At 38.7% G+C, this 23951-nt stretch overlaps 9 protein-coding genes and 1 non-coding gene across 11 annotated transcripts; 4 read left to right on the forward strand and 6 right to left on the reverse strand.

Moving 5' to 3' along the window:
* Window positions 1-2: 2 nt before the first annotated feature.
* Window positions 3-744, forward strand: LOC125593082 (auxin-responsive protein SAUR21-like). Its single transcript, XM_048769066.1, has one exon. It carries the CDS (start codon window positions 221-223, stop codon window positions 497-499), a length of 279 nt encoding a protein of 92 aa, XP_048625023.1. The 5' UTR covers window positions 3-220; the 3' UTR covers window positions 500-744.
* Window positions 745-2689: 1945 nt separating this feature from the next.
* On the reverse strand, window positions 2690-3279 carry LOC106426152 (auxin-responsive protein SAUR21-like). The gene has a single exon (XM_013866858.3). The coding sequence runs from the start codon at window positions 3105-3107 to the stop codon at window positions 2829-2831; it is 279 nt and encodes a 92-aa protein (XP_013722312.1). The 5' UTR covers window positions 3108-3279; the 3' UTR covers window positions 2690-2828.
* Window positions 3280-4832: 1553 nt separating this feature from the next.
* On the reverse strand, window positions 4833-5370 carry LOC106426151 (auxin-responsive protein SAUR21-like). The gene has a single exon (XM_013866857.3). The coding sequence runs from the start codon at window positions 5269-5271 to the stop codon at window positions 4978-4980; it is 294 nt and encodes a 97-aa protein (XP_013722311.1). The 5' UTR covers window positions 5272-5370; the 3' UTR covers window positions 4833-4977.
* A 909-nt stretch (window positions 5371-6279) lies between these two features.
* LOC106385307 (auxin-responsive protein SAUR21) lies at window positions 6280-6860 on the reverse strand. Its single transcript, XM_013825235.3, has one exon. The coding sequence runs from the start codon at window positions 6730-6732 to the stop codon at window positions 6439-6441; it is 294 nt and encodes a 97-aa protein (XP_013680689.2). The 5' UTR covers window positions 6733-6860; the 3' UTR covers window positions 6280-6438.
* On the reverse strand, window positions 6280-9663 carry LOC106426149 (auxin-responsive protein SAUR21-like). The gene has a single exon (XM_048769065.1). The coding sequence runs from the start codon at window positions 9042-9044 to the stop codon at window positions 8766-8768; it is 279 nt and encodes a 92-aa protein (XP_048625022.1). The 5' UTR covers window positions 9045-9663; the 3' UTR covers window positions 6280-8765.
* Window positions 9664-10054: 391 nt separating this feature from the next.
* On the forward strand, window positions 10055-10642 carry LOC106385304 (auxin-responsive protein SAUR21). The gene has a single exon (XM_013825231.3). It carries the CDS (start codon window positions 10205-10207, stop codon window positions 10484-10486), a length of 282 nt encoding a protein of 93 aa, XP_013680685.2. The 5' UTR covers window positions 10055-10204; the 3' UTR covers window positions 10487-10642.
* Window positions 10643-11528: 886 nt separating this feature from the next.
* Window positions 11529-12140, forward strand: LOC106426146 (auxin-responsive protein SAUR21). Its single transcript, XM_013866852.3, has one exon. The coding sequence runs from the start codon at window positions 11738-11740 to the stop codon at window positions 12029-12031; it is 294 nt and encodes a 97-aa protein (XP_013722306.3). The 5' UTR covers window positions 11529-11737; the 3' UTR covers window positions 12032-12140.
* A 196-nt stretch (window positions 12141-12336) lies between these two features.
* Window positions 12337-12408, forward strand: TRNAW-CCA. Its single transcript has one exon. It is a non-coding gene; the product is annotated as a tRNA-Trp (tRNA).
* A 2957-nt stretch (window positions 12409-15365) lies between these two features.
* Window positions 15366-17971, reverse strand: LOC106426145 (anthranilate phosphoribosyltransferase, chloroplastic). 2 transcript variants are annotated; one of them, XM_013866850.3, is made up of 9 exons: window positions 17614-17971; window positions 17454-17547; window positions 16978-17121; window positions 16717-16878; window positions 16361-16633; window positions 16184-16274; window positions 16043-16102; window positions 15798-15916; window positions 15366-15696 (listed from the first exon to the last, which is right to left on the reverse strand). In XM_013866850.3, exons 1-9 carry the CDS (start codon window positions 17814-17816, stop codon window positions 15541-15543), a joined length of 1302 nt encoding a protein of 433 aa, XP_013722304.1. In that variant the 5' UTR covers window positions 17817-17971; the 3' UTR covers window positions 15366-15540. The 2 variants fall into 2 exon arrangements, with proteins under 2 accessions (XP_013722304.1, XP_013722305.1); XM_013866851.3 differs by having other exon boundaries at window positions 17454-17523; window positions 17614-17960.
* Window positions 17972-18437: 466 nt separating this feature from the next.
* LOC106426136 (FT-interacting protein 7-like) lies at window positions 18438-22138 on the reverse strand. Its single transcript, XM_048769060.1, has one exon. It carries the CDS (start codon window positions 21787-21789, stop codon window positions 18637-18639), a length of 3153 nt encoding a protein of 1050 aa, XP_048625017.1. The 5' UTR covers window positions 21790-22138; the 3' UTR covers window positions 18438-18636.
* Between the last annotated feature and the right edge of the window lie 1813 nt (window positions 22139-23951).

Below are 23951 nucleotides of genomic sequence, written 5' to 3' on the forward strand. Positions count from 1 at the left end.
CCACGCTTGTGAAACTCTGTTCTTGTATGTCCCACGCTTGAAGACCACAGTTTCATTAGTTCCAGGGTGGTTTTTGAATCCTTCTTTTATCTATTTATACATCCAGAAACAGAACTACTTCTTCACAACACCAAGTAGTAAAGCAATCCAAAGCTTGAAACTCAGCATTTAACTTGTTATTCCTCAACCCATCTTCAGTTTAGATTTTCAAAGACTATAAATGGCTTTGGTAAGAGGTCTCTTGGGTGCAAAGAAGATCCTGAGCCGCTCTGTAACGACTATAGCACCAAAAGGATTCCTTGCGGTGTATGTTGGAGAGGACAAGGTCCAGAAGAAGAAATATATAGTTCCTGTCTCATACTTGAACCACCCTTCGTTTCAAGCTCTGCTCACTAAATCTGAAGAAGAGTTTGGGTTCGATCATCCTATGGGTGGCCTAACGATCCCTTGTCCTGAAGATACTTTCATCACTGTGACCTCTGGCCTAAAGGGAAGATAATCAGAGGAGAAGAGAGATCTAATCTTATGTAGCCCAAGTTAGACATAGAATTATTCAATGTAAATAGGTCAACCTTTTCCCTCGTTCTTTGTGAGAAAAGAGTTGTTCAAAAGGTCACAAAGCTCAATGTGAATGTCATTTTTTTTGTGTAAGCATCAAATGTATCTCTATTCCAATTGCAGAAAGTTTGTGAAAAATATAAATTCATCTTGAAAGTTTGGTGTTCTTAATGATAAGTATTCAAATTTTTGGATTGTTCGAGTGTTGATGATATGTGAAGAGTTTGTTCTGTTTCAGTATGTACAAAGGAGTCAACGAATGAGTTGAAGCTTGTTGTCAACAAGAATAGCGTTTCACATTATTCTCTCTAACCAATATTAATCAAGAAATGGACAATTGATTGACTTTGAACAGATCTTCACTGCTGAAGTCAGTTCTAAGTAAAGAATAAAGTTGAGGATCCATTCATTCCCTTGGAAATGCGAACTGGAGTATGATTCTAACTTAGAGTTTTAAAAGTTGTAATGAGATTTTAGGAGGGTGGGTGGAGTTTCAATGAGAAAACAATAATGGAGAAGCTGTGTAACTTTGTCATCTCTTTCTTTGTTAGATAAAAGACTTCAATGGATGATGAATACTCTTAGCTTATGTAATTTAACAAGTATAATTTAAAATAGAAGAATGGTGTTGTCCTTTGTTTTTCAATGATCCATCAGAAGCGTATTAGATTAACATTAAAATGGTATTTACTTTCACAACTTTAGAAGAAAGAAATGAGAAAAATCTCCCATATATACTTTAAAATGAATACGTCTAATTTCTAACTCAGGAAGAAGAAAAGATTGGATAATCAACATTGGAGTCTAGACGTTACGTTGATGAAGATATCTTCAGGACAAGGGATCGTTAAGCCACCCATCGGATGATCAAACTCAAACTCTTCCTCAGATTTTCTGAGAAGATTTTGAAAAGAAGGCTGGCTCAAGTATGAGATTGGCACCACATATCTCTTCTTTTGGCTCTCTCCTACGTACACCGCAAGAAACCCTTTAGGTGCTGATGAGGATGCTCTTTTGCTCGTGGAAGCTGCTGAGACGGACCGGCTAAGAATCTTCTTTGCACCCAGTAGACTTCTCATCATAGCCATTTCTAAGTCTTCTCTTTGAAAGCTTGAAATTTTTGAAGAGATGTATGAAAAGATTAAAGTTATTGGGTTGCTAGCTGTTGGTTGATGATAGAAAGAATGGCTCATGTGGATATATAGAAAGAGTGAAAGACCAGTGAAAATAATGTGTTGAAAAGTCTTTTGAAACTTGTGGTCTTTGAAGCGTTGGGACAGAGTAGAAAAGAGAGTATCACATGGTTCTGTCTTTAGCATCTGGAAAAGAAGTATTAATGAAATTTCTCCACTTGGATAGTACACTCCGTATGCAATTCACAAGGGCTTGTCTTCTCAATGTTTCTAAGATAAGACGTGCCCCCATGACTTAACTTGCACCATTTCTGTGAATCTGTTATGATTCAGTGGTTGGCTCTCTGGCCTATCCTCTGAGCTCTAATGGTTTAAATGAATTTAATATGAACTTAAAGTGGGGAACAACAGAACATAAACACATGTGTTTGTCACTGGTTATAAGTTAATTCTTTAAGTTACGCATGACATTCTAAGTACAAGCGTTTCGACCTTTGAGATTTGCTAGATAAAGGGAAAACAGAGCACATAAGATACATTTGATCAAATGACTGATATTGTTTCTCTCATTGTTACGTGAGTTGTAAGTAAGACTGATAAATAGTAAGACATATATTTTAAGGACTAAATATTGAAAGCTGTGAATGCATTCACTCCCTTGGAGATGTAGACTGTTTCTAACTGTAGCCCTTAGAGTTTTAATGAGAAGTCTAATGAAAAAAGCTGTTGTTGCAAGGAAAGTGCCGGTTTTGTTAACTCTTTGTATTTGTTGGCGCCAATTTAACGGTAAATGAGAGAAACATAGAAAATCTCAATAAACACAAGAAGAAAGCGTTTCTAGCAGACAATTTGTTTTAGTTGAGCCACGGATCCATATGATAATCCTTATTTAACTTTATTAATAGCAACTAAAGTATAAATTTATGTAGTTCGTAACTTGGTGTTACTTTTCTTTTTCAGTGATCGATCCAAATGTATTAATATAACATGAATCATGATTGTGTCTATAACTGAAAATGGTATTTACTTTCAAAATTTTTAGAACAACTCTTTCAAGATGAAAGAGAAAAACGTTTCTCCTCTATTTACAAAGAACAAGTCTATCTCTATCTCAAAGAACAATATGTTGGATAATCATCATTGGAGCCGAGATGTCACAGAGATGAATGTATCTTCAGGACAAGGGATGGTTAAGCCACCCATCGGATGATCAAACCCAAACTCTTCCTCGGATTTACTGAGTAGCGCTTGAAAAGAAGGCTGGCTCAAATATGAGACTGGCACCACATATTTCTTCTTCTGACTCTCTCCTACGTACACCGCAAGAAACCCCTTTGGTGCCGCCGAGGCTGCCCTTTTGCTTGTTGCAGCTCCAAGAACCTTCTTTGCACCCAATAGATTTCTCACGAAAGCCATTTCTGTTTTTTAAGGACTGAAAATTTGAATTCTTATGAAACTTCTGAAAATGTATGAAAAGATGTAAGTTATTGGATATATTGCTTGTTTGTTTGTTGATGATGGAAATAATAGGTAATGTGATATGTATATATAGAAAGATCAATGAACGAGTTGAAGCATCTCTGAGAAGTCTTTGAAACTTGTAGTCTTCAACTGTGGGTCATACTAGAATAGAGTTTCACATGCTTCTGTCTTTACCAAAGTTGTAGCTAAATGCAATTTTTTCTTGATGAGATTATTAATTGAGTGTGTGACAATAAACTAAAAAACAAACTCCATATGCACATCACAAGGGACTGTTTTTTTTTCAATGTTTTTTTTTTGAGATAAGACATATGCTATTGTCTATAATAAAGACCAGCAAGTTTCTGTTCTTCATGTTCTGTGGTGATCATATTCTCTCATCTCTGTGGTCTTAATGGATTTAATTTAATGAGAACGTAAAGTGGGGACCTGAGGTTTCTCAACAACAGAACAGCAAGTCTCTGTCACAGGTGAAGTTGTTCTTTGATTATATCCACAACTAGGATCACACATGACAGCTTTCCTAGAAGAAAGAACCATGTGAAACTCTGTTTGTGTATGTCCCATGCTTCCAATGGTTGCGGGGTTGTTTTCAGTCCATCATATTTATACATCCAGAGACAGAACCAACTCTTCAAATTACCAAGTAGCAAAAAGCAATACAAACCTTGAATCTGAGTATCTAACCTTTCTTGAGAAGCTTCAAAATGCAACTTTCCAGACACAAGAAATGTCATCAAAGCAGCGAATAATTACATGAGAACGATGTAACTCGTCTCACAGTCAATCAACCAATCAACATTTCTTAATTATTATCTGCAATAGAGTCATGTGGAACGTTGTTTGGGAAGACCACACGTTTCAACTCATATCATTGATTCCTCTATATATTTGAAACAGAACAAACTCTTAATATTAATAACACTCGAGCAATCCAAGCTTTCAAGATGAATTTATATTTTCAGAAAAAATTATGTAATTCGAATGGAGATACTTTAGTGCTTACTCAGCAAAATGACATTCACATTGAGCTTTGTAACTTCTTGGAACAACTCTTTTCTCACAAAAAACCGAGAAAAAAGGTTGACCTATTTACATTGAATAAAAGCAATAAAAGATGTCTATGAGGATTGCAGAAAGCATTATGAAACAAAAGAAATTCATCTTGAAAGTTAATTTGGTGTTGTTAAAAAATAACTATTCAAGTTTTTAGATTGCTCAAGTATTAATAATATGAAGATTTCGTTCTGTTTCAGTATATACAGAGGAATAAACAAAATGAATTAAATTTGTTGTCTACACAATTAGCGTTTCACATGATTCTCTCTCTATTTTAAATATTAATCAAGAAGTGGATGATTGATTGACTGTGAACAGCAGTCTTCACTGTTGAAGTCAGTTCTAAGTAAAGAATGAAGTTGAGGATCCATCCATAGGCTCTGGTAAGACTATGAATCAGAGATAAAAGTGCCGGTACATCAGTTCATGTATCAGTGCTAATATCCGGTTACTTTTCATCTCTTTGCACTCTGTTTAACTTTGTCATCTCTTTCTTTGTTGGGTAAAAAGACTTCAATGGATGATGAACACTTCACTTATTTTATTCAACTAGTAAGATATAAATTAAATAGAAGAATGGTGTTGTCCTTCGTTTTTCAATGATCGTCAAAAGTGTATTAGTCTATCATGAAAATGGTATTTACTTTCAAAACTTTAGAAGAAAAAAAAGGAAAAAAAAGCTCCTATAATTTACAAAGAAGATGTCTACTGCTAACTCATGAAGAAGAAAAGATTTGGATAATCATCATTGGAGCCTAGACGTTATGTTAATGAAGATATGTTCAGGACAAGGGATCGTTAAGCCACCCATCGGATGATCAAACCCAAACTCTTCCTCGGATTTACTGAGAAGAGCTTGAAAAGAAGGCTGTCTCAAGTATGAGATTGGCACCACATATCTCTTCTTTTGTGCCTCTCCTACGTACACTGCAAGAAACCCTTTCGGTGCCGCCGAGGCTGCTGTTTTGCTCGTGGAAGCTGCTGAGACGGAGCGTCCAAGAATCTTCTTTGCACCCAATAGACTTCTAACCAAAGCCATTTCTATTTTTTTTTGTTTTCTGAAAGTTTGAATTCTTTTGAAGAGATGTATGAAAAGATTAAAGCTATTGGACTGCTAGTTGTTGGTTGATGATAGAAAGAATGAATCAGTTGTATATATAGAAAGACCAGTGAATATAATGTCTTGAAAAGTCTTTGAAACTTGTGGTCTTTGAAGCGTGGGACAGAGTAGAACAGAGAGTATCACATGGTTCTGTCTTTAGCATCTTGAAAAGAAGCATCATTGCAATTGGTCCACTTGGATAGTACTCTCCCTTTGCAGTTCACAAGGGCTTGTCTTCTCAATGTTTCTGAGATAAGACGTCTCCACTTGCACCGTTTCTGTGAATCTGTGATGATTTAGTGGTTGGATCTCTGGCCTATCCTCTAAACAATATGGTCAAAGTAACTTTAATAAGAACTTAAAGTGGGGACCTGTTGTTCTTCAACAACAGAACAGAAAACACATGTTTTTGTCACTGGTTAAGTTAATTTACACATGACAGTTCTAAGTAAAACTATTTCGGCCTTTGAGGTTTGCTAGATAAAGGGAAAACAGAGCACAGAAGATACATTTTATCAAATGACTGATATTGTTACATGAGTTGGAAGACTCATAAATAGTAAGACATATAAATATTGAAAGCTGAGAATGAATTCACTCCCTTGGAGATGTATGACTGCTTCTAACTTTAGCTTTTATAATTTTGATAAGAACAAAAAATGGAGAAGCTGTTGTTACAAGAAACTGCCGGTTTTGTAAACTTTCGTATTTGTTGGCGCCAGTTTAACGGTAAAAGAGAGAAACTGAGCAAATCTCGAAAAATGGAAAAAAGGACTTTCTAGAAGATAATTTGGTTATGTTGAGCCACGGATCCATATGAAAATGCTCATTTAATTTATTAATGGCAACCAAAGTACATTTTTTTCTTTTTTTTCAAAGTACTAAATTAATATAGTTCTTCAATGGGTGTTGTCATTTCTTTTTCAATGATCAATCCAAAGTGTATTCATTTAACATGAATCATGATTGTGCCTATAACTGAAAAATGGTATTTACTTTTCAAAACTTTTAGAACAACTCTTTCGAGATGAAAGAGAAAAACGTTTCTCCTCTATTTACAAAGAACAGGTCTATCTCTATCTCGAAGAACAATATGTTGGATAATCATCGTTGCAGCCGGGAAGTCACATTGATGAAGATATCTTCAGGACAGGAGATCGTTAAGCCACCCATTGGATGATCGAACCCAAACTCTTCTTCCGATTTGCTGAGTAGAGCTTGAAATGAAGGCTGGCTCAAGTATGAGACTGGCACCACATATCTCTTCTTCTGACTCTCTCCTACGTACACTGCAAGAAACCCCTTTGGTGCCGCTGAGGTTGTCCTTTTGCTTGCTGCTACTGAGAGGGAGCGGCCAAGAATCTTCTTTGTACCCAATAGATTTCTCACGAAAGCCATTTTGTATTTTTTTGGAGTGAAAGTTTGAATTCTTATGAAGCTTCTGAAGATGTATGAAAAGATGAAAGTTATTGGATATATTTCTTGTTTGTTGGTTGATGATGAAAAGAATAGGTAATGTGATATGTATATATAGAAAGATCAATGAATGAGTTGAAGCATCTCTGAAAAGTCTTTAAAACTTGTGGTCTTGTTGTGGGTCATAGTAGAATAGAGTTTCACATGGTTCTGTCTTTACCAACTGGAAAAGTTATAGCTAAATGCAATTTTTTCTTGATGAGATTATTAATTGAGTGTGTGACAATAAACTAAAAAACAAACTCCATATGCACATCACAAGGGACTGTTTTCTTTCTAGACATATGCTATTGTCTATGATAAAGACTAGCAAGTTTCTGTTCTTCATGTTCTGTGGTGATCATATTCTCTCATCTCCGTTTTCTAAATGGATTAAATTAATAAGAAAGTAAAGTGGGGACCTGAAGTTTCTCAACAACAGAACAACAAGTCTGTGTCACAGGTTAAGTTGTTCTTTGATTATATCCACTACTAGGATCACACATGACAATTTTCGTTTCCTGTCATCTGTCATATCTACAACACAGAACCATGTGAAACTCTGTTTGTGTGTGTCCCATGCTTCCAATGGTTCCAGGGTTGTTTTCAGTCTTTCATCAATCTATTTATACATCCAGAGACAGAGCCAACTCTTCAATCACCAAGTACCAAAAGCAATACAAACCTTGAATCTGAGCATCTAAACTGTTCTAAGAAGCTTCAGATTTCAATTTTTCCAGACACAAGAAATGGCTTTGCTCAGAGGTCTCTTGGGTACAAAGAAGATTATTAACTTTTCTGTAGCGGCTACAAGCAAAAGGACAGTTTCAGTGCCAAAGGGGTTTTCTTGCGGTGTACATTGGTGAAGACCAGGTGTAGAAGAAGAGATATTTGGTGCCTATCTCATATTTAAACCAGCATTCTTTTCAAGCTCTTCTTGGTAAATCGGAGGAAGAGTTTGGATTTGATCATCCAATGGGTGGCTTAACGATTCCTTGTCCTGAAGATACCTTCATCAATGCGACTTCCCAGCTTCAGTGATGAAGAAGAAAAAAACTGACATTAGTTTAGCCTGAGTTAGAGAGAAAATTATTCAATGTATCTATGTTAACGTTTTTCATCACTCTTTGTGAAATAGAGTTATTCAAGAGGCTACAAAATGCAAATGTGTATGTCATAGTTCCGTGTAAAAACAATGGTTTCAATTATACAACAGCAGCAAGTTTTCTGAGAATATTTTCATCTTTCTTGCATGCATAATTGATAATTGTCTACGTATCCATATTAGTAGCAGGAGAAAGTTGTGAGACCCATATATGCTTTTGTTTACGATTCCAGTCATCTCACAACACAATCAAATTACCCCAAAGACTGCAGAGGATACCTCATTAAGACAGGACAATCAGTGAATAATTAGTTGAGAAAGATGTAACTCGTCATACAGACTACAGTCAATAAATCATCCTTCTTGATTAGAGAGTCATGTGGAACGCTGTTTGGAAAGACCACAAGTTTCAAGTCATTTCATTGATTCCTTTGTATCTACTGAGTCTGAAACAGAACAAGCTCTTCATATCATTAACACTCGAGCAATCCAGAAACGTGATTAGTTATATTTAAGAACCCCAAGCTTTCAATATTAATGGGAAACAAGTTGAAACTTGTGAAACGCTGCAGACCATAAATTTCCACTCATATCATTGATTCCTCTGTATATTTGAAACAGAACAAACTCTTAATATCATTAACACTCAAGCAATCCAAGCTTTTAAGATGAAATTATATTTTCAGAAAAAAATTTAATTCGAATAGAGAGATCTTTTAATGCTTACATAACAAAAATGACATTCACATTAAGCCTTGTGACCTCTTTAACAACTCTTTTCTCACAATGAACGAAGAAAAGGTTAACCTATTTACACTGAATGATTCTATCTCTAACTCGAGCTACAAATGTTAGATCTCTCTTCTTTGGATCATCTTCGCTTTAGGCTAGAAGTCACAATGATGAAAGTATCTTCAGGACAAGGGATCGTTAAGCCACCCATAGGATGATCAAACCCAAACTCTTCTTCAGATTTACTGAGCAGAGCTTGAAAGGAAGGCTGGTTCAAATATGATACAGGAACCATATATCTCTTCTTATGGACCTGGTCCTCGCCAACATACACCGCAAGAAAACCTTTTGGTGTTGTAGCTGTTACAGAGCGGCTCATGATCTTTTTTGCACCCAAGAGACCTCTTACCAAAGCCATTTATAGTCTTCGAAAATCTAAACTGAAGTGGGTTGAGGATACTAAGTTAAATGCTGAGAGTCAAGATTTGGATTGCTTTACTACTTGGTGTTGTGAAGAATTGGTTGTGTCTCTGGATGTATAAATAGATCAATGAAGGAGTTAAAACCACTCTGCATGCAATGAAACTACAATAGTGGGACATGCCAGAACAGAGTTTCACATGGTTTTGTTTTACATATGTGACAAGCAATGAAGGCTAATCAACATTATATGCACTTCACAAATCACAAAAGGTTGTTTCCTCAATTTCTTTATAATAATAAAAAAAAAGAGAAAAAATGAAACACTGCAATCTTCTCTCATCTATGATAAAATATTAGCAGATTGAGTTTCTTAATGATGTGGTGGGACGTTTGTTGCCTACCAAGAGAACAAGAGCACATTCATTTTCAAAGGACATGATCTCATGGGGAGAAACTTAAATTTGATCGACTTTAAACGGTGACTAACCTGTCAAGCTATCACATCTATGTGGGATATCTCTGCAAATAACCTCATCGAACCACCACCATCAGATTGATCATCAGATGGGGCCTTATGAGATCAAAATGTTGGGAAAGACTAGACAAAGCATGTGTCAGTACATATTAGGTGAGATCTCTGAGCCAGAAAAGAACAACTTTACCAGAGACAGAGACTTGTTCCTCTGTTGGTGAGAAACTTCAGGTCCCCACTTTAAGTTCTAACTACTTAAAGACCACAGAGATGAGGAAATATGATCACCACAGAACATGAAGAACTTGAAAGCATGTCATTATCTGAAGAAAAACAAAACAATTGAGAAAAACAGTCCTTGTGATTTGCATATGGATCTTGTCTTTAGTTTAATTGTCCCACTCTCAATTAATAGTCTCATCAGGTCATACTGCGTGAACTATACTTTTCAATATTGTAGAGACAGAACCATGTGAAACTCTGTTCTAGTCTGTCCCACAGTTGAAGACCACAAGCTTCAATGATTTTTGAGAGAAGCTTCAACTCATTCGTTGATCTTTCTATATATGCACATCACATAACCCATTCTTACAATCATCAACCAACAAACAAGCAATCCAATAAATTGTATCTTGTCATACACTTCTTCAAAATAATTAAAACTTTCAATCAAAATCATAGAAATGGCTTTCGTGAGAAGTCTATTGGGTGCAAAGAAGATTCTTGGCCGCTCCGCAACAAGCAAAAGTGCAACCTCGGCGGCACCAAAAGGGTTTCTTGCTGTGTACGTAGGAGAGGGTCAGAAGAAGAGATATGTGGTGCCTGTCTCATACTTGAGCCAGCCTTCATTTCAAGCTCTTCTCAGCAAATCTGAAGAAGAGTTTGGGTTCAATCATCCAATGGGTGGCTTAACGATCCCTTGTCCTGAAGATACATTCATCGATGTGACATCTCGGCTCCAATAATTATTATCCAACATATTGTTCTTCGAGTTAGAGATATACTTGTTCCTTGTAAATAGAGATTTTTTATTTCTCTTTCTTCTTGAAAGAGTCGTTCTAAAAGTTTTGAATGTAAATACCATTTTTTCAGTTATAGACACAGTCATGATTCATGTTAAACTAATACATTATGGATCGATTAGTGGAAAGTAAATGACAACACCAATGAAGAACTAATTCAATTTATACTTAAGATGCTCTTGGATAGCAAATGAAGAGTTTGTTAATTTATTAAGCATCCTATTTAACAGGAAAGTTCAATCTGCTAGAAAGTTGTAGTACAAGAATCATGGAGAAATTAATATTTGTGCGGAATCTCTCAAATCTCACATCTTACGTATATAGCCCACAATCTGCTAGAAAGTCTTTCTTCTTCTGTTTCTTGTGTATTTCTCTGTTTCTCTTTTGTTAAACTGGCGCAAACAAAGATTTGACAAAACCGGCACTTTATCACAGCTTCTCCAATAGTCTTCTCATTAAAACTCTAAAGCTAAAGTTAGAATCAGTCATTCATCTCCAAGGAAGTGAATGCATTCTTAGCTTTCATTATTTAGTCCTTAAATTATGTTTTACTATTTATCAGTCTTACAACTCAAGTAACAATATTAGTCATTTGATCAAATGTATCTTCTGTACTCTGTTTTCGCATTTATCTAGCAAAGCTCAAAGGCCGAAATATATTTTACTTAGAGTTGTCATATGCATAAGTTAAAGAATTTACTTAACCAGCGATAGATACTTTGTTCTTATGTTCTGTTGTTAAGGAACAACATGTCCCACTTTTTGTTCTTATTAAATTCATTTCAACCATTAAGCTTAGAGAATAGGCCAGAGAGCCAACCACTTAATCATCAAAGATTCACAGAAACGGTGCAAGTTAAGTCATGTGGGCAAGTCTTATCTCAGAAACATTGAGAAGACAAGCCCATGTGAATTGCATACGGAGAGTACTATCCAAGTGGACTGATTGCATAAATGATTTATTTCCAGATGCTAAAGACAGAACCATGTGATACTCTCTGTTCTAGTCTGTCCCAACGCTTCAAAGACCACAAGTTTCAAAGACTTTTCAAGACATTATATTCACTGGTCTTTCTATATATACAACTGATTCATTCTTTCTATCATCAACCAACAACAAAGCAATCCAATAGCTTTAATCTTTTCATACATCTCTTCAAAAGAATTCAAACTTTCAGAAAACATAAAATAGAAATGGCTTTGGTGAGAAGTCTATTGGGTGCAAAGAAGATTCTTGGCCGATCCGTCACAGCAGCTTCCACGAGCAAAACAACAGCCTCGGCAGCACCTAAAGGGTTTCTTGCAGTGTACGTAGGAGAGAGCCAGAAGAAGAGATATGTGGTGCCAATCTCATACTTGACCCAGCCTTCATTTCAAGCACTTCTAAGTAAATCTGAGGAAGAGTTTGGGTTTGATCATCCGATGGGTGGCTTAACGATCCCTTGTCCCGAAGATATCTTCATCAACGTAACGTCAAGGCTCCAATGATGACTATCCAAATCTTTTCTTCTTCTTGAGTTAGCAATTTGTCTCCATTGAGTTAGCAATAGACTTATTCATTGTAAATCATTGTATATTATAGGACATTTTTTTCTCATCTTCCTCCTTTTTGAAAGAATTGTTGAGACTTGAGAGAATGAATACCATTTCTTATGAGTTATGACACAGGCACGATATCATGTCAAATAAGTTTTTGATCGATTGTTAAAGAAAGGCCAGACAACAAGTGAGAAACCATATTCAAGTTTATTACATAATCGTCAACTAAGTATACTTGAGCCTAACTAGCATCCGGATCCGTGGCGCAATGGTAGCGCGTCTGACTCCAGATCAGAAGGTTGCGTGTTCGATTCACGTCGGGTTCAAACTCCCGAACATTATCCGGAAACTTTTTTGGAAAGTTTTCAAAAATATTGAAAGTTAAGTAAACAATTTGTGCCTACACACAGAGAACCGGCCATGTTTCCTTATCGCCGGTTTGGTAGAGTACAAAACCCAGCTTTATAGAAGCCTTTCAAACGAAGAGAGATGAAGTACTTGACGTTTAATTATGTAAAAACTGTGTGAATCCCAAATGATCAATTCCTTGATTCGATAAAAGTATGGAAAAAAATTTTCCTCCGTAGATCATAATAGGGAATTTAATGAAATAAACCCTCAACTATTGGCTCATCCATATTTAAACCCTCAAGTATTTTTATAATAAAAAATTCCTTAACTAAAATCGGTTACAAAAACAAACCCTCTGTCTTTGCAAACGTTTATAACCTAACGCTTTTACTTTTTAACCATTTAAATGAAATAAAACAATAAGACACATTTACTAAATCATAGAAACGAAGATTTTTATTATAAACTACACAAAGTTTTGGGGTTCATTAACTCACAACAAGAAGCCCTAAAATCATAAAATGTTGAACGATAGAGACAGAAATTGCTAGCCTGATCCGAATACCAGTGCACCGTATTCTGTTTCTTTTCCGTGGCCAATGATGATAAAGTAATCAAAAATGATGAGGAAATACAACCACCAAGAAACGAATTTGATTTTCTTTTTTTTTTTACGTTATGTGAGTTCAGTGGTCAAGATGTTCATATTAACGAGTTTCACCACATTATGTATAAGTCCAAGTCTTTTATTTCCTTTCTTTACTGTGTCTAGAGTTTATTTGATCAAAAGGTTACATTTTTATCTTATAAGCATGACACACAAAATCAAAACATTGACATACATAATTTATTTATTTTTGATGCAGGACAAGTTTCTTTAGATTATATGTGAGTGGATATTGGACTTCAGATGGTTCATATATTGGTGATATAAGACGATGCAAAGTAGAGTTTGAAAATCCAAGTGTATCAATGCTAGTAGACATGGTTGTGAAAGAAGGCTAAACATATTATAAATCATAATTTCCATATGCAGTAACTGTCAACAAGTTGGACACACAATACGTTCATGCAAGCGTGAAGCCGTGCCTAAACCACTTAAGAAACCTCGAGGAAGACCGCGTAAAAAACAGAAGGCTATAACTGAAGAAAATGTTATCACTGAGCCAACGCATTCTTCTATAGCTTCTTAGAAGATAGTTTTTTTTTTTGTTTTTCTTAGGTTGTGCATTTTATGAAATTAGTTTGTTTTGGTAAAACTATGGCCCTTTACCATGCTCTGTTTTTTTTTTTGGTAAAAATATTAAGATATTGTTACCAAGGTTTTTCGTTTTTGACAGAATTACAGAGACGACAAGAAACGGAGAACAGAAATAAAAACCTAAACACAACCACAATCTAACTATAACGAGGCAGACATAACAACCACAACCGAAACTCCGAGACTCGACCTAGTCCGCACCAACAGCTTGCCGCAAAAGGATGAGCCAAGTTCAACCGAGAGTCGAGATCCCGGTAATTTTGGCCTCCCCGGTGATCCGTTCTTAAACGTAATGGCCCAACCGAAAACAGCTCGCCGAGGGCTTCAAAGCACCCGCCTGCAAGAATATACAGCCACAGAGAAAGCCTAGCACCCGCAACAACCAAATCGAGCATTTATTAAGCCCGGAGACGACCTACACAAGATGCCGTTCCGAGTAAACCAGGGCCGCAAACCCCGTACTCCCTACCCCGAGCCCGACCTGCACACAATTGTCACACAACACCACCACAAGAGCTCAAACAAACCTCTGTGATGTTGGGATGTGAGCGAAGACCGAGCGTTGAGTGAGGCGGCCAAAGACACGAGGGCCACCAAACGCCCGTTGTTGCCGAGAACCGACGGACTGAAATTGGTGCTGCTGCAACCGAGACCACAGAATAGAGACCGCGAAGAGAAGAACAGAAGGTGAGGAAGCCTTGCGAGCGGCCACCAAAGCAGCATAGACGACCGCCTTTTAAACCGCTGACAATACTTACGCGAGATGGCCACAGACCTCGAGCACCAACCCGCATGCGTGCTCCAGATCACAAACTCGCCGCCATGGTAATGAGACCCACCAGCACACACCTCGACTAAGGAGAGAAGCAATCTGAATCGACGAACCGACGAGAACCACCCATCCGAGCCAAATGACCCTCTAGACCAGAAGCGGCGAACCACCACAGATCCAAAAGAAGACCCACCGTTCCTCGCCTCGCGGACCGAGAATGCATGACGAGATTGGAGGAGAAAATCAATCTCACACAAACCCCAAAAAGTCGACTGCAACTCCCACCTGCCTTTTGACCTCCTCGCCGTAGATCCAGAGAGAGTTGATTGACCGTCGGAAACGACGCTCCTCTGCAGCGGAGCAGATCTCCGACCTCAAACCCTAATCCAGGATGACGAGCATATCGGAGGAGAGCAGGACAGGCGGAGCGGCAGCTTGACAAGAAGGAGAAACCAGAACGGAGGGGCCTCCGGTCGCTGGTACGCGCCACCACGCGCCGTCCGGGCCGGAGGAAGCAGAGCCTTAGAAGTCGCCTTTTGTTGGAGATAAGGTGGAGAGAGAGAGTCGGGGAAATTAAAAGATCTTTTGGTGGGATCCCATGCTCTGTTTTTTGGTAAAATAAAGTGCTTTGTTTTTATGATAAAGTTTTATTTTGATATATATTGCTAGCAACCAAACATCGTGCGATTTTAATAGAAAAACTTGCTGTTTTTGTGCTAATATAACGCCTCGATTTCTTTTATTGAAATGGTATAAAGAGAAAAACATGTTACGTTATAAACGTTTGCGAAGACGAAGACGGAAGGTTAGTTTTTGTAACAGAGTTTAGTTAAGGAATTCTTTTATTATAAAAATACTTGTGGGTTTAATTGAGGGTTTATTTCATTAAATTCCCATCATAATATAAAACAGATTCACTTGCTTTTATTATATAGATGATGATATTTTTGTAATGTTTACAAAGAGAACGAGTTCTCTCGTCTCTTCTTGTTCTTGCTTGACAAATAAAACTAGAGTTACAAACCTTTCTTGAGTAGTTCACTGCATACAATATCCAAATATATATGTAGATAATCACTGAGATTTCTGAGCTAGCTTAGATGAATGAATCCATGAATCAAGCGTCTTGATAGCTTTCCCTGACGACTGTACTTCACGTGCCAAAGCTACTCCTTCACCTAGCGTTTTAACTCGGTTGCTAACCAAAAGAGCCGCAGCTGCGTTTAGGATCTACAAACAAGATTTTGGAAACAAAAAAAAAAAATAGATTAACTAATTGCAGAAGTTCACGAGACTGAGAGTTTTCAGAGAGCAACCAAACAAAAACATACCAATGAATCAGCTATTGCTCCAGTTTCCCCTGAAAGCACACGTCTTAACACATCCGCGTTGTAGTCTGGACCTCCACCACGCAAATCCTCAATTGTACACCGAGGAATACCAAAGTCCACTGTCAAAAGGAAATAACCTTTAAATTTAAACCAACTCTCCATCATTCATTCATTCACCAAGCTGCAACTGCAATATTCATTACAGAAATGGGGTAACAAAACTAGAATTGAAAGAGGAACTTTACATGGGTCAAATGAGAATTCTTCAATCTTTTCTGGGGTCACATCATAAACTAGCCCTCCTCCTGTTTACATTAAACGATAATGGTTAGCAATCATTGGACAATGAAAGTCAACGGTTGTAGGAAGAGAGAATTTTAATTTACCTAACGGACTCATTTCGTCTAGGCCATATGAATGAACAACCAATGCTCTTTTCATACCAAACCGTTGCAGTGCCTTTGCCATCTTCAGAACCTATAAACCACAATAGAATCTGATTAGTATAAGTCTTTTTGTTGTTGTTGATGAACAACAGCTGATTCAGAGGTGAGAATGTGTACCAGGTTTTTGTGGTATACACCAACGACGGCATAAGAGACTCTAGCAGGATTAAGCATAGGTCCCAGTACGTTAAAAACAGTTTTGATTTTAAGCTTTTTACGGACAGGACCAACGATCTTCATAGCTGGATGGTACATTGGTGACATCATGAAAGCGATCCCTGATTCTTCGACACATCTCTTAATCCCTTCTGGTCCCAAGTCAATCACCACTCCTAGTGCCTCTAATACATCAGCACTTCCACAAGCAGAAGAGCTCGAACGATTCCCTTGCTGCATAAAAAACAGATGAGCTCATTTACCATCTAAGCACATTTTGGCGTTTTTCTAAAGGATGTTCTCAGTCATTTATATACCTTTGCTACTTTTGCACCGCAAGCTGCAGCAAGTATTGAAGATCCAGTTGATATGTTGACTGTGTTAGCTCCATCACCACCTGTTCCTACTATGTCCACGGCATCAACTAATCCATCCACTTTTCTCGCATGCTTCATCATTCCCCTAGCCAACCCCACAATCTAACCCAACACAGGATCATTCTACTCAGTGAAGTTTTTGTTTATATATGATTATGTATACGTTTTCATGTGCCTATACAGGCTTGGTATTATACTTACTTCTTCGTATGTCTCTCCTTTAGCTCTCAGGAGAACCAGAAAGGCACTGATCAGTGCCTCATTAGCCTCGTTGAGCAAAAACTCGAGAGATGATTCAGTCTCGGATTCAGATAGATCAACCCGATCAATCAAAGACTCAATCAACTGCGGAGTACAACAGAGCAAACATGTGATGAGGAGATAGTAATCTAATGATCTAAATCTCTGTCTTCAAAAGTCATTGCAAGCTCAACAAAACTATAATTCTTTTAAACTTATAAATTAACACACTTTCACTCAAAGTCCATAAAAGACATCAACTTTTTTTAATACAAATAAATGAAATTTGAAGAACATTTAGGCACCAATAAAGTTTAGTCAGAGCATGAAGCAAGTTAATTAATCCAAGTCGGAAGAAAGGAAATCCAGATAGTTAACTAGTAGATTTTTTACCCAACACCCTAAATTGTTATCAATAATCGAAATGAAAAACTCACCTGTTTGAAAGATTTGACTGAAGAAGCGGTGGCATTTTCACAAGCACTTGGCAGAGCTTCAGGTGCAGCTCTGAAAACGAGATTCCGAGGGTAACTGTAACAATTCACATTCGAAATCAAATCAATGACCACTAATCAGATCAACTCTAAGCAGACTTACATGCGACTGGAAGACGGAAAGGAAGATTTCGCATTCCCGCGATTTGAGGACACAGCTCCGATCGACCAGTATCCTCTCCGAGTCAACGCCGTATAAGTTTTAACACCGGTCAGGTTGATTCTTCTGCAGTCACCCGCGGAGTTGAAGGAAGTCAGGATCCTTGAAGGATTGATGCCGGAAACAATGGAGGTCGCTGACGCCATGAGTACCGATCGATTGTCCTAGAGAGCTGTCACGGGTGTTTCCTCTAATGGGCTAAAAGCCTAAAGCTATATCGCCTTTCAAACCCACCTGATAATCTTATTCTACTTCTATTACAAGCAGTAGGCTCCGAATCGTGACTGCGGTTTGAGTGGTATGGGATCAGCGGTTCAACTGCGGTGCGATTTTAACGGTTATAAAAATGTATAGATATATAGTATATATAGAAATTTTTGTTAGTGTTAACTGCGGGACGGGGCGAGACGATAGTTACCATTCGAAGCCTATATAGAAAGCCATTGCATGTGCCGCTCAGATTCTTCCTTACCAGATTTATTTTTTTTGAACAGAGAAATATAAAATATTAATAATTAGATTTGGATGTAAAAGGTTCTAACCAATCGGTTTCGAGAGCTTAACAAAATTATTAGTAAGTTCTTAATAAATTAACTTTCTTCAAAAACTAAGAGTTGGTATATGCTGACTATTGAAAATTAGATGACAAAAATGCAGTTGGTGAGCTCGTGTTGTTGATAAACATGTCCACCAACAACATTTTCCTTCATCACAGTTTTGTTTTATTTCCTCACGTTTATCACACACCTCTAAAAGTAGGTTTGTAATTTACCGATAAAATCTTTTGTAAACGCATGTTTTGATTACAAGGAACTTAATATAATTCAACTAGTAGGCCTATAATGTCACAAGAAGGCCCAATAAGCTTAAACAACCCAAACTATATACAATCTGCGCCCACAAAAATACCCACTAGTATTCAAATGATTCAAAACCATATTTTACCGAACCCGCGCTTTTATTCCATCACATGAGCCGATCAGATAACGAAGGTAGTCGCCTGAAAAAGTTTATCATCGGAGAAGGTTTCCTATCACGGAATATCGGATGCCGGAAGTAATAAAACCCCGACGCCATCGCCACCATCTTAGTCGGCACCAGATACAGCACCAACGCCACCACAAAACACAGCCCCACGAATATACCCGTCGCTCTTGGATCCCTCCACGTCACCAAAGCCTGCATCTTCTCCCCCTGCGCTGCCACCTCACCAAGAATCGTCTGAACTCGAGCTCCTGCTCGCAGCTTATCGTACCTCGACCGGACCATCTCCGGCGGCCGGTTACTCGGGACAACGTCAAACTCTTCATCCAGCTCCTCTCTATCGGCTGCATCAGCCAGGGAGAGTCTTGGATCGAAGTGAGGGAGACCAGCGCGTGACCTGAACCTGTAGTTCCACGCACCGATTACGAACAAGTAAAAAGCTATTGTCGGAACGATGAGATCCGGGAACCAAATCAGCATCACGACGAGCGCGTGAACGAGAAGAGTCGCCGTCGGATTCCTCCAGAAACGCGTGTCGTCCACCCACCGCACCACGTCGATCATTCCGGCGACGACGTTGACAATGCGGAGCCAGTTTGCTCGGACTTTACGCATGCTGAACGTGTGTGAATCGGCGTCGAGCATGTACCGTACAATCTCAGGCCTTAGAGGCGGCTCAGATCGTGACAAGTGTACGGCCAGTATCTTCACGGCGGTGTTTCTCAGCATGTCTTCCTGAAACAGAGTCAACGGTTTGATGTGGTGCATCAAAGGCAACAGTGGTTGGGTGTACACGTGTAAGAAATCCAGCGGTGGAGCTGATCTCACAAATCTAACGGCCAATTCTATCTCCCCTAGTTTTTTAACGCCTCCGTTAACTAACATCAGCAAGGGATACGTATTTCTATACGCTTTACCCGTCTCCAAGGTAGATATACGTAAACGGACTTTTCCTATACGAAGATCCTGACGCGTGGCTTCTTTCCCACCGTCGATCTCGTATACTCCCCAGCTATCGAAGACTCCTATTGTCAGGACCGTACACGGATCGTATACTTTCCACGTGTACTGCTCGTTCCATTTCGGATCTAGTGAATCCGATACGGTTCGGGTACGGACCCATTTGGAACCGTATTTCGCCACCGTGTACGCGTCCGTCGATCCTTTTCCGTTTACCGTTTTCATCGGCAGCAGATTCTTGCAACCGATCACACCAAGCTCAACGATCCCAACCGCCGGTTTCCAAAGCTGCCTCGCCGTCGGTCGGTAATCGCTACACACGTGAGCCGCCTCGTCCATCACGTGATATCCACCGTCGAAGCAGAGTCTCAGGTGTACTCTAGATCTGTTCCCTCTCTTCTCGTCGTTTGGATCCTCGAAACCGAACCATCTTGACGCAACCAAACGCTCGTCGACGCGCCTCTCGATTGCGGTGAGCGGTACGCGTGCCATCCCCACGGTGACAGGTCCTTTCGATGTTCGATACTCTAATGTGAAAACCAGCTGATCAGCGAAAGGCTCAGCGGCTACGAAGAGTAGATCTTCGTTCCATGACGGCGCTCCGTTACGAGTGACGGCGGGTTTGGTTTTCTGCACTTGGAAACCTAACTGAGCTTTCAGTTGAAACGACGCTTCTTTAAACGCCGTTAACTGAGGCAGTAATAGATCTTGAGCGTCCATCACAGTGGCGCGAAGATACCACAGCTTCGGCGACATGTAGACTTTCGCACGTGCGGTCACGTTTCCGGCTGTATCAGTCTTCCACGCGTCGGGGAATGACTCGTCAGCTTGAGTTCCCGTCCACGTGGCGAGCATCAGATCACCGTGGTGAGCTCCGCCTCCTTCGAGACGGTACCACTGCGGCGCTAACGGACTATCCGGCGGGTCTCGGAGCGGAATCTCCGAAACGTCGAAGCAGATTCCGCCGAGGAAGTGTGTACCGCCGGTTCCCTCCCACACGGAGATCTCGAGAATCGGAGAGGAAGACGTGTCCGGCGAGTCGCGGAGGAAGGCGAAGGTTTGGTCCCACTCGAACGTTGAGGTTTTTCTCGCCGGTTTTGATTCGATCGTTGTGCCGGAGAGTGAGATCTTTGTGATCGGACTCCCGGAGGTTGGTAGCGACCGAGCTTTCACGACGCGTACGAAGACGTAATGCATTTTCTCGACTAGATCAAACGTGGACCGTTCGATCGTTGATACGTCGGAGATCTCTGAAGTGTAACTCGCGGTTTCGGACATGCTTCTCGGAAGTGGTTGCGGGCCTCCGGTTTTGGTTTTGGGTATTGAACCGGAGACTGATCTTGAAATGGTAACTCCCGGTAACGGTGATCGCGGCGCCGAAACCCAGCTCTCCGCGTCGCTTGTTTCGAGCAGAATATCTTCACTTTCCGGTTGATTCTGTGGTGGCTCTTCCGCCGGTAATTTCGGGCCGTCTGACACTGCTTCAGGTGGCAGATTTGGTTCCGTCACCGGTGGTTCTTCTCCACCAACCGTAGCATTTTCCTGTGACGGTGGTGAGGCATCCTCGTTAGGCTTGGGACCTTCAGCTGGCGGATTCTCCGGCGGTGGTGGCGGTTCGGCGGTTTCTTTCACTTCAGCAGGGCCATCTTTTGTCTCTGGTGGTGGTTTAGACTCGTCTGGACCTTCCGGCTTAACCTCCTCTTCCTTCTCCTCCACCACCGGTTCAAGAGGAGCTACAGCCGGTTTAGAAGCAGGAGGAGCCGCCTCGTCGGCGTAATAGATTCGAATCCCAATCTCACCTTGGACAAGATTAAACAAACTCTTCTTCTCCAAAGGAAAGTATATCAAAGCCTCTTCACCTTTCGCAACGAACTGATCCGACCCGAGTCGGATCCTACCGAGAAAGTTGTTCCTCCGAGTGGGTCCAAAGTTCTTGTCGTGGAACATGTCGATCTCAAGAACATCGTTAAAGACCGGATGAGAAGGTTTTTTCGCGAGACTGAACTCGAGAGACTCGTTCCAGACAGGGTTTAAGTCACGGACTATGGTCCGTGTGCGTCGTCTCTGGCCATAGTAGTCGACGACAACGTAAGGACTTGACGTTCCCTGGCCGTCTTTGGGTGTGAGGTCTTTGGCGTCTACTATTTCTACTACCAGTTTGCGAGTTGTTGCCATTGTTTTGTCTTATTGAAACCGTTGTTTCATGCATGCATAGGATTGAGCTGAACTGGTCTGAAGATTTAGGCTTTGTGAAGAGAGAGAGAGAGATAAAGAGAAAGATAGTGGGGAGCAGAGGAGGTTTGATTTGCAGGATTAGTGGCTTATGTTAAGAAAAGAGTGGGAAAAGAATCAAAAGAGATGGATCAAAAAGTAGGAGAAATTAATATTTTTAGGTATATCTGATAGGAAAGAGCCTGTGTTTGTGTAGTATAGTATGTATATGTTAAATGGAATAAAGTTTTTGTTTACATATTCACTAATGATACGTTATGAATGTAATAAAAACTTGACAAATGTCCAAGCTGGTGCATGGCTGCATGCAACATTTAAAACTGTCCATTCGAATCAGTGTGGATTTTCGTAAATTTCGATCTTGGTTGTATTCAGTGTGCAGATTCTGAATTAAGCCCCAAAGTCTCATATTTTCATTAAATTCAAAAATAAAAACCGTGTGCTTCTTAACTTGATTTAGAAGCAACTCCAGACAATTCAAACTTTGTTTTCTATTTCTTTTGTTGTTGTGTTTCTCTTTTACTTTTACTTTCCTATTTGTTAATTGGAAACACATTCACATCTTTCTCTTTTCAGTCATAGATTACGTAATTCCTTACTTTCGGCTTTTATTTTCTAACTTGCTTTTGACTAAATGAAGATTCTTTCATTGTTCTTTAATAGCTTTAGTACAGAAGGAGATTGAAATTAGTGAAGGACATTGAAATTGGTGGATGACACCAAGGACATGTCAGATTTTAGACAATTGTTTTTGTGCTCTCTGCAAAAAGTGATTGGTGTCTGTCTCTCCTCTTTTTCTAGAATCTCACCGACCTTAGGGAGACTTAATATACCCTCTAACTAGTTCTCTCTTATAAACATCTCCCATATTCCAGTGGTGATACACGACAAGCGTAAGTAGGGAGGGAGATTTATTCACAAAAATATCCCTATGACTCAAGAGAAAATGTTCTTAATCCTACTTATTGTTTGATGGAGTTATTATATAAACAAATGATACAGAGCAGTGGAGTGATGTTAAGAAATAAATAAAATTATTCAAAATATAGCATTGTATTCATTGGGGAACACCATGTTTGTTATGTGTTCGTATGACCGTAACGCTATGTATTAAAAAAAAACTATTCCATTGGTAGGTAACGTGGATCAAGAGTAGAGAGAATCAAATTCAGATTTAAGAGACAGGAGTACTGATATTAGGGGTGGGCACTTTAACCGATCCGAAGTGGCACCCGAACTCGATCCGAAAAACCCGAACCGAAATCCGAACCGAAGTTGCAGAATATCTGAATCGAAGTAGCAGAATATCCAAACCTGAATGGGTAATATCTGAACCCGAATGAATATCCGAAAATAACCGAACATATGTATAATTAACCTTATATTTCTAGTTTACATCTCTCATTTTATATAAAATATTTATATTGATACTACACATATTTTAAGCTCATATGATATACATACAATTACGAAAAAAATTATTTGCTACTTACTTAAAATGCATGTCAAATTTTTTATTTCAAAAATTAACAAAAAGTTACATCCAAAATTTAAAAACAAAACCAAATTAATGTCTTTTTAGTTTCAAAATGTTATGTCCAAATCTATTAACCATTCAATCTATTAAATACTAAAAAACTAGGATAAAACATGTGTCTTGCGCAGGATAAAATATTTATTAAAAAATTATATTTTTATATTATAAAATCTGATTATTTCTACGGGTTTTTGCGTGTCTGTTTTTGTCTGGTTATGTTCGAATCAATTTTTTTGGGTCTTGTTTAGGTTTGGGTTCAGATAACCTTTTTTGTTTCAAAAATTAAAGTTCTTATATACTTAAAATTTTTAAAAATCAAAAAATAAAAATAATATATAATATATAGATTGGAATAATTTATGCTAAAATACTTAAACTTAACATAAAAAATTGGTTAAATATTTGGAGAGGAATTAATAGATATTTTAAGTATCGTTTAGCTATTTTAAATATGTACTTATAACTATTTGTATATATTTCCAAGTGTTTTGGACAACTTAAAAACATCTTATATATTTTGTATATTATTTTACATGTTAAATATTAAAATAATTAATATATTTATATA

Source organism: Brassica napus, chromosome C9 (assembly GCF_020379485.1).
Source record: "Brassica napus cultivar Da-Ae chromosome C9, Da-Ae, whole genome shotgun sequence".
Taxonomy (NCBI): Eukaryota; Viridiplantae; Streptophyta; class Magnoliopsida; order Brassicales; family Brassicaceae; genus Brassica; species Brassica napus.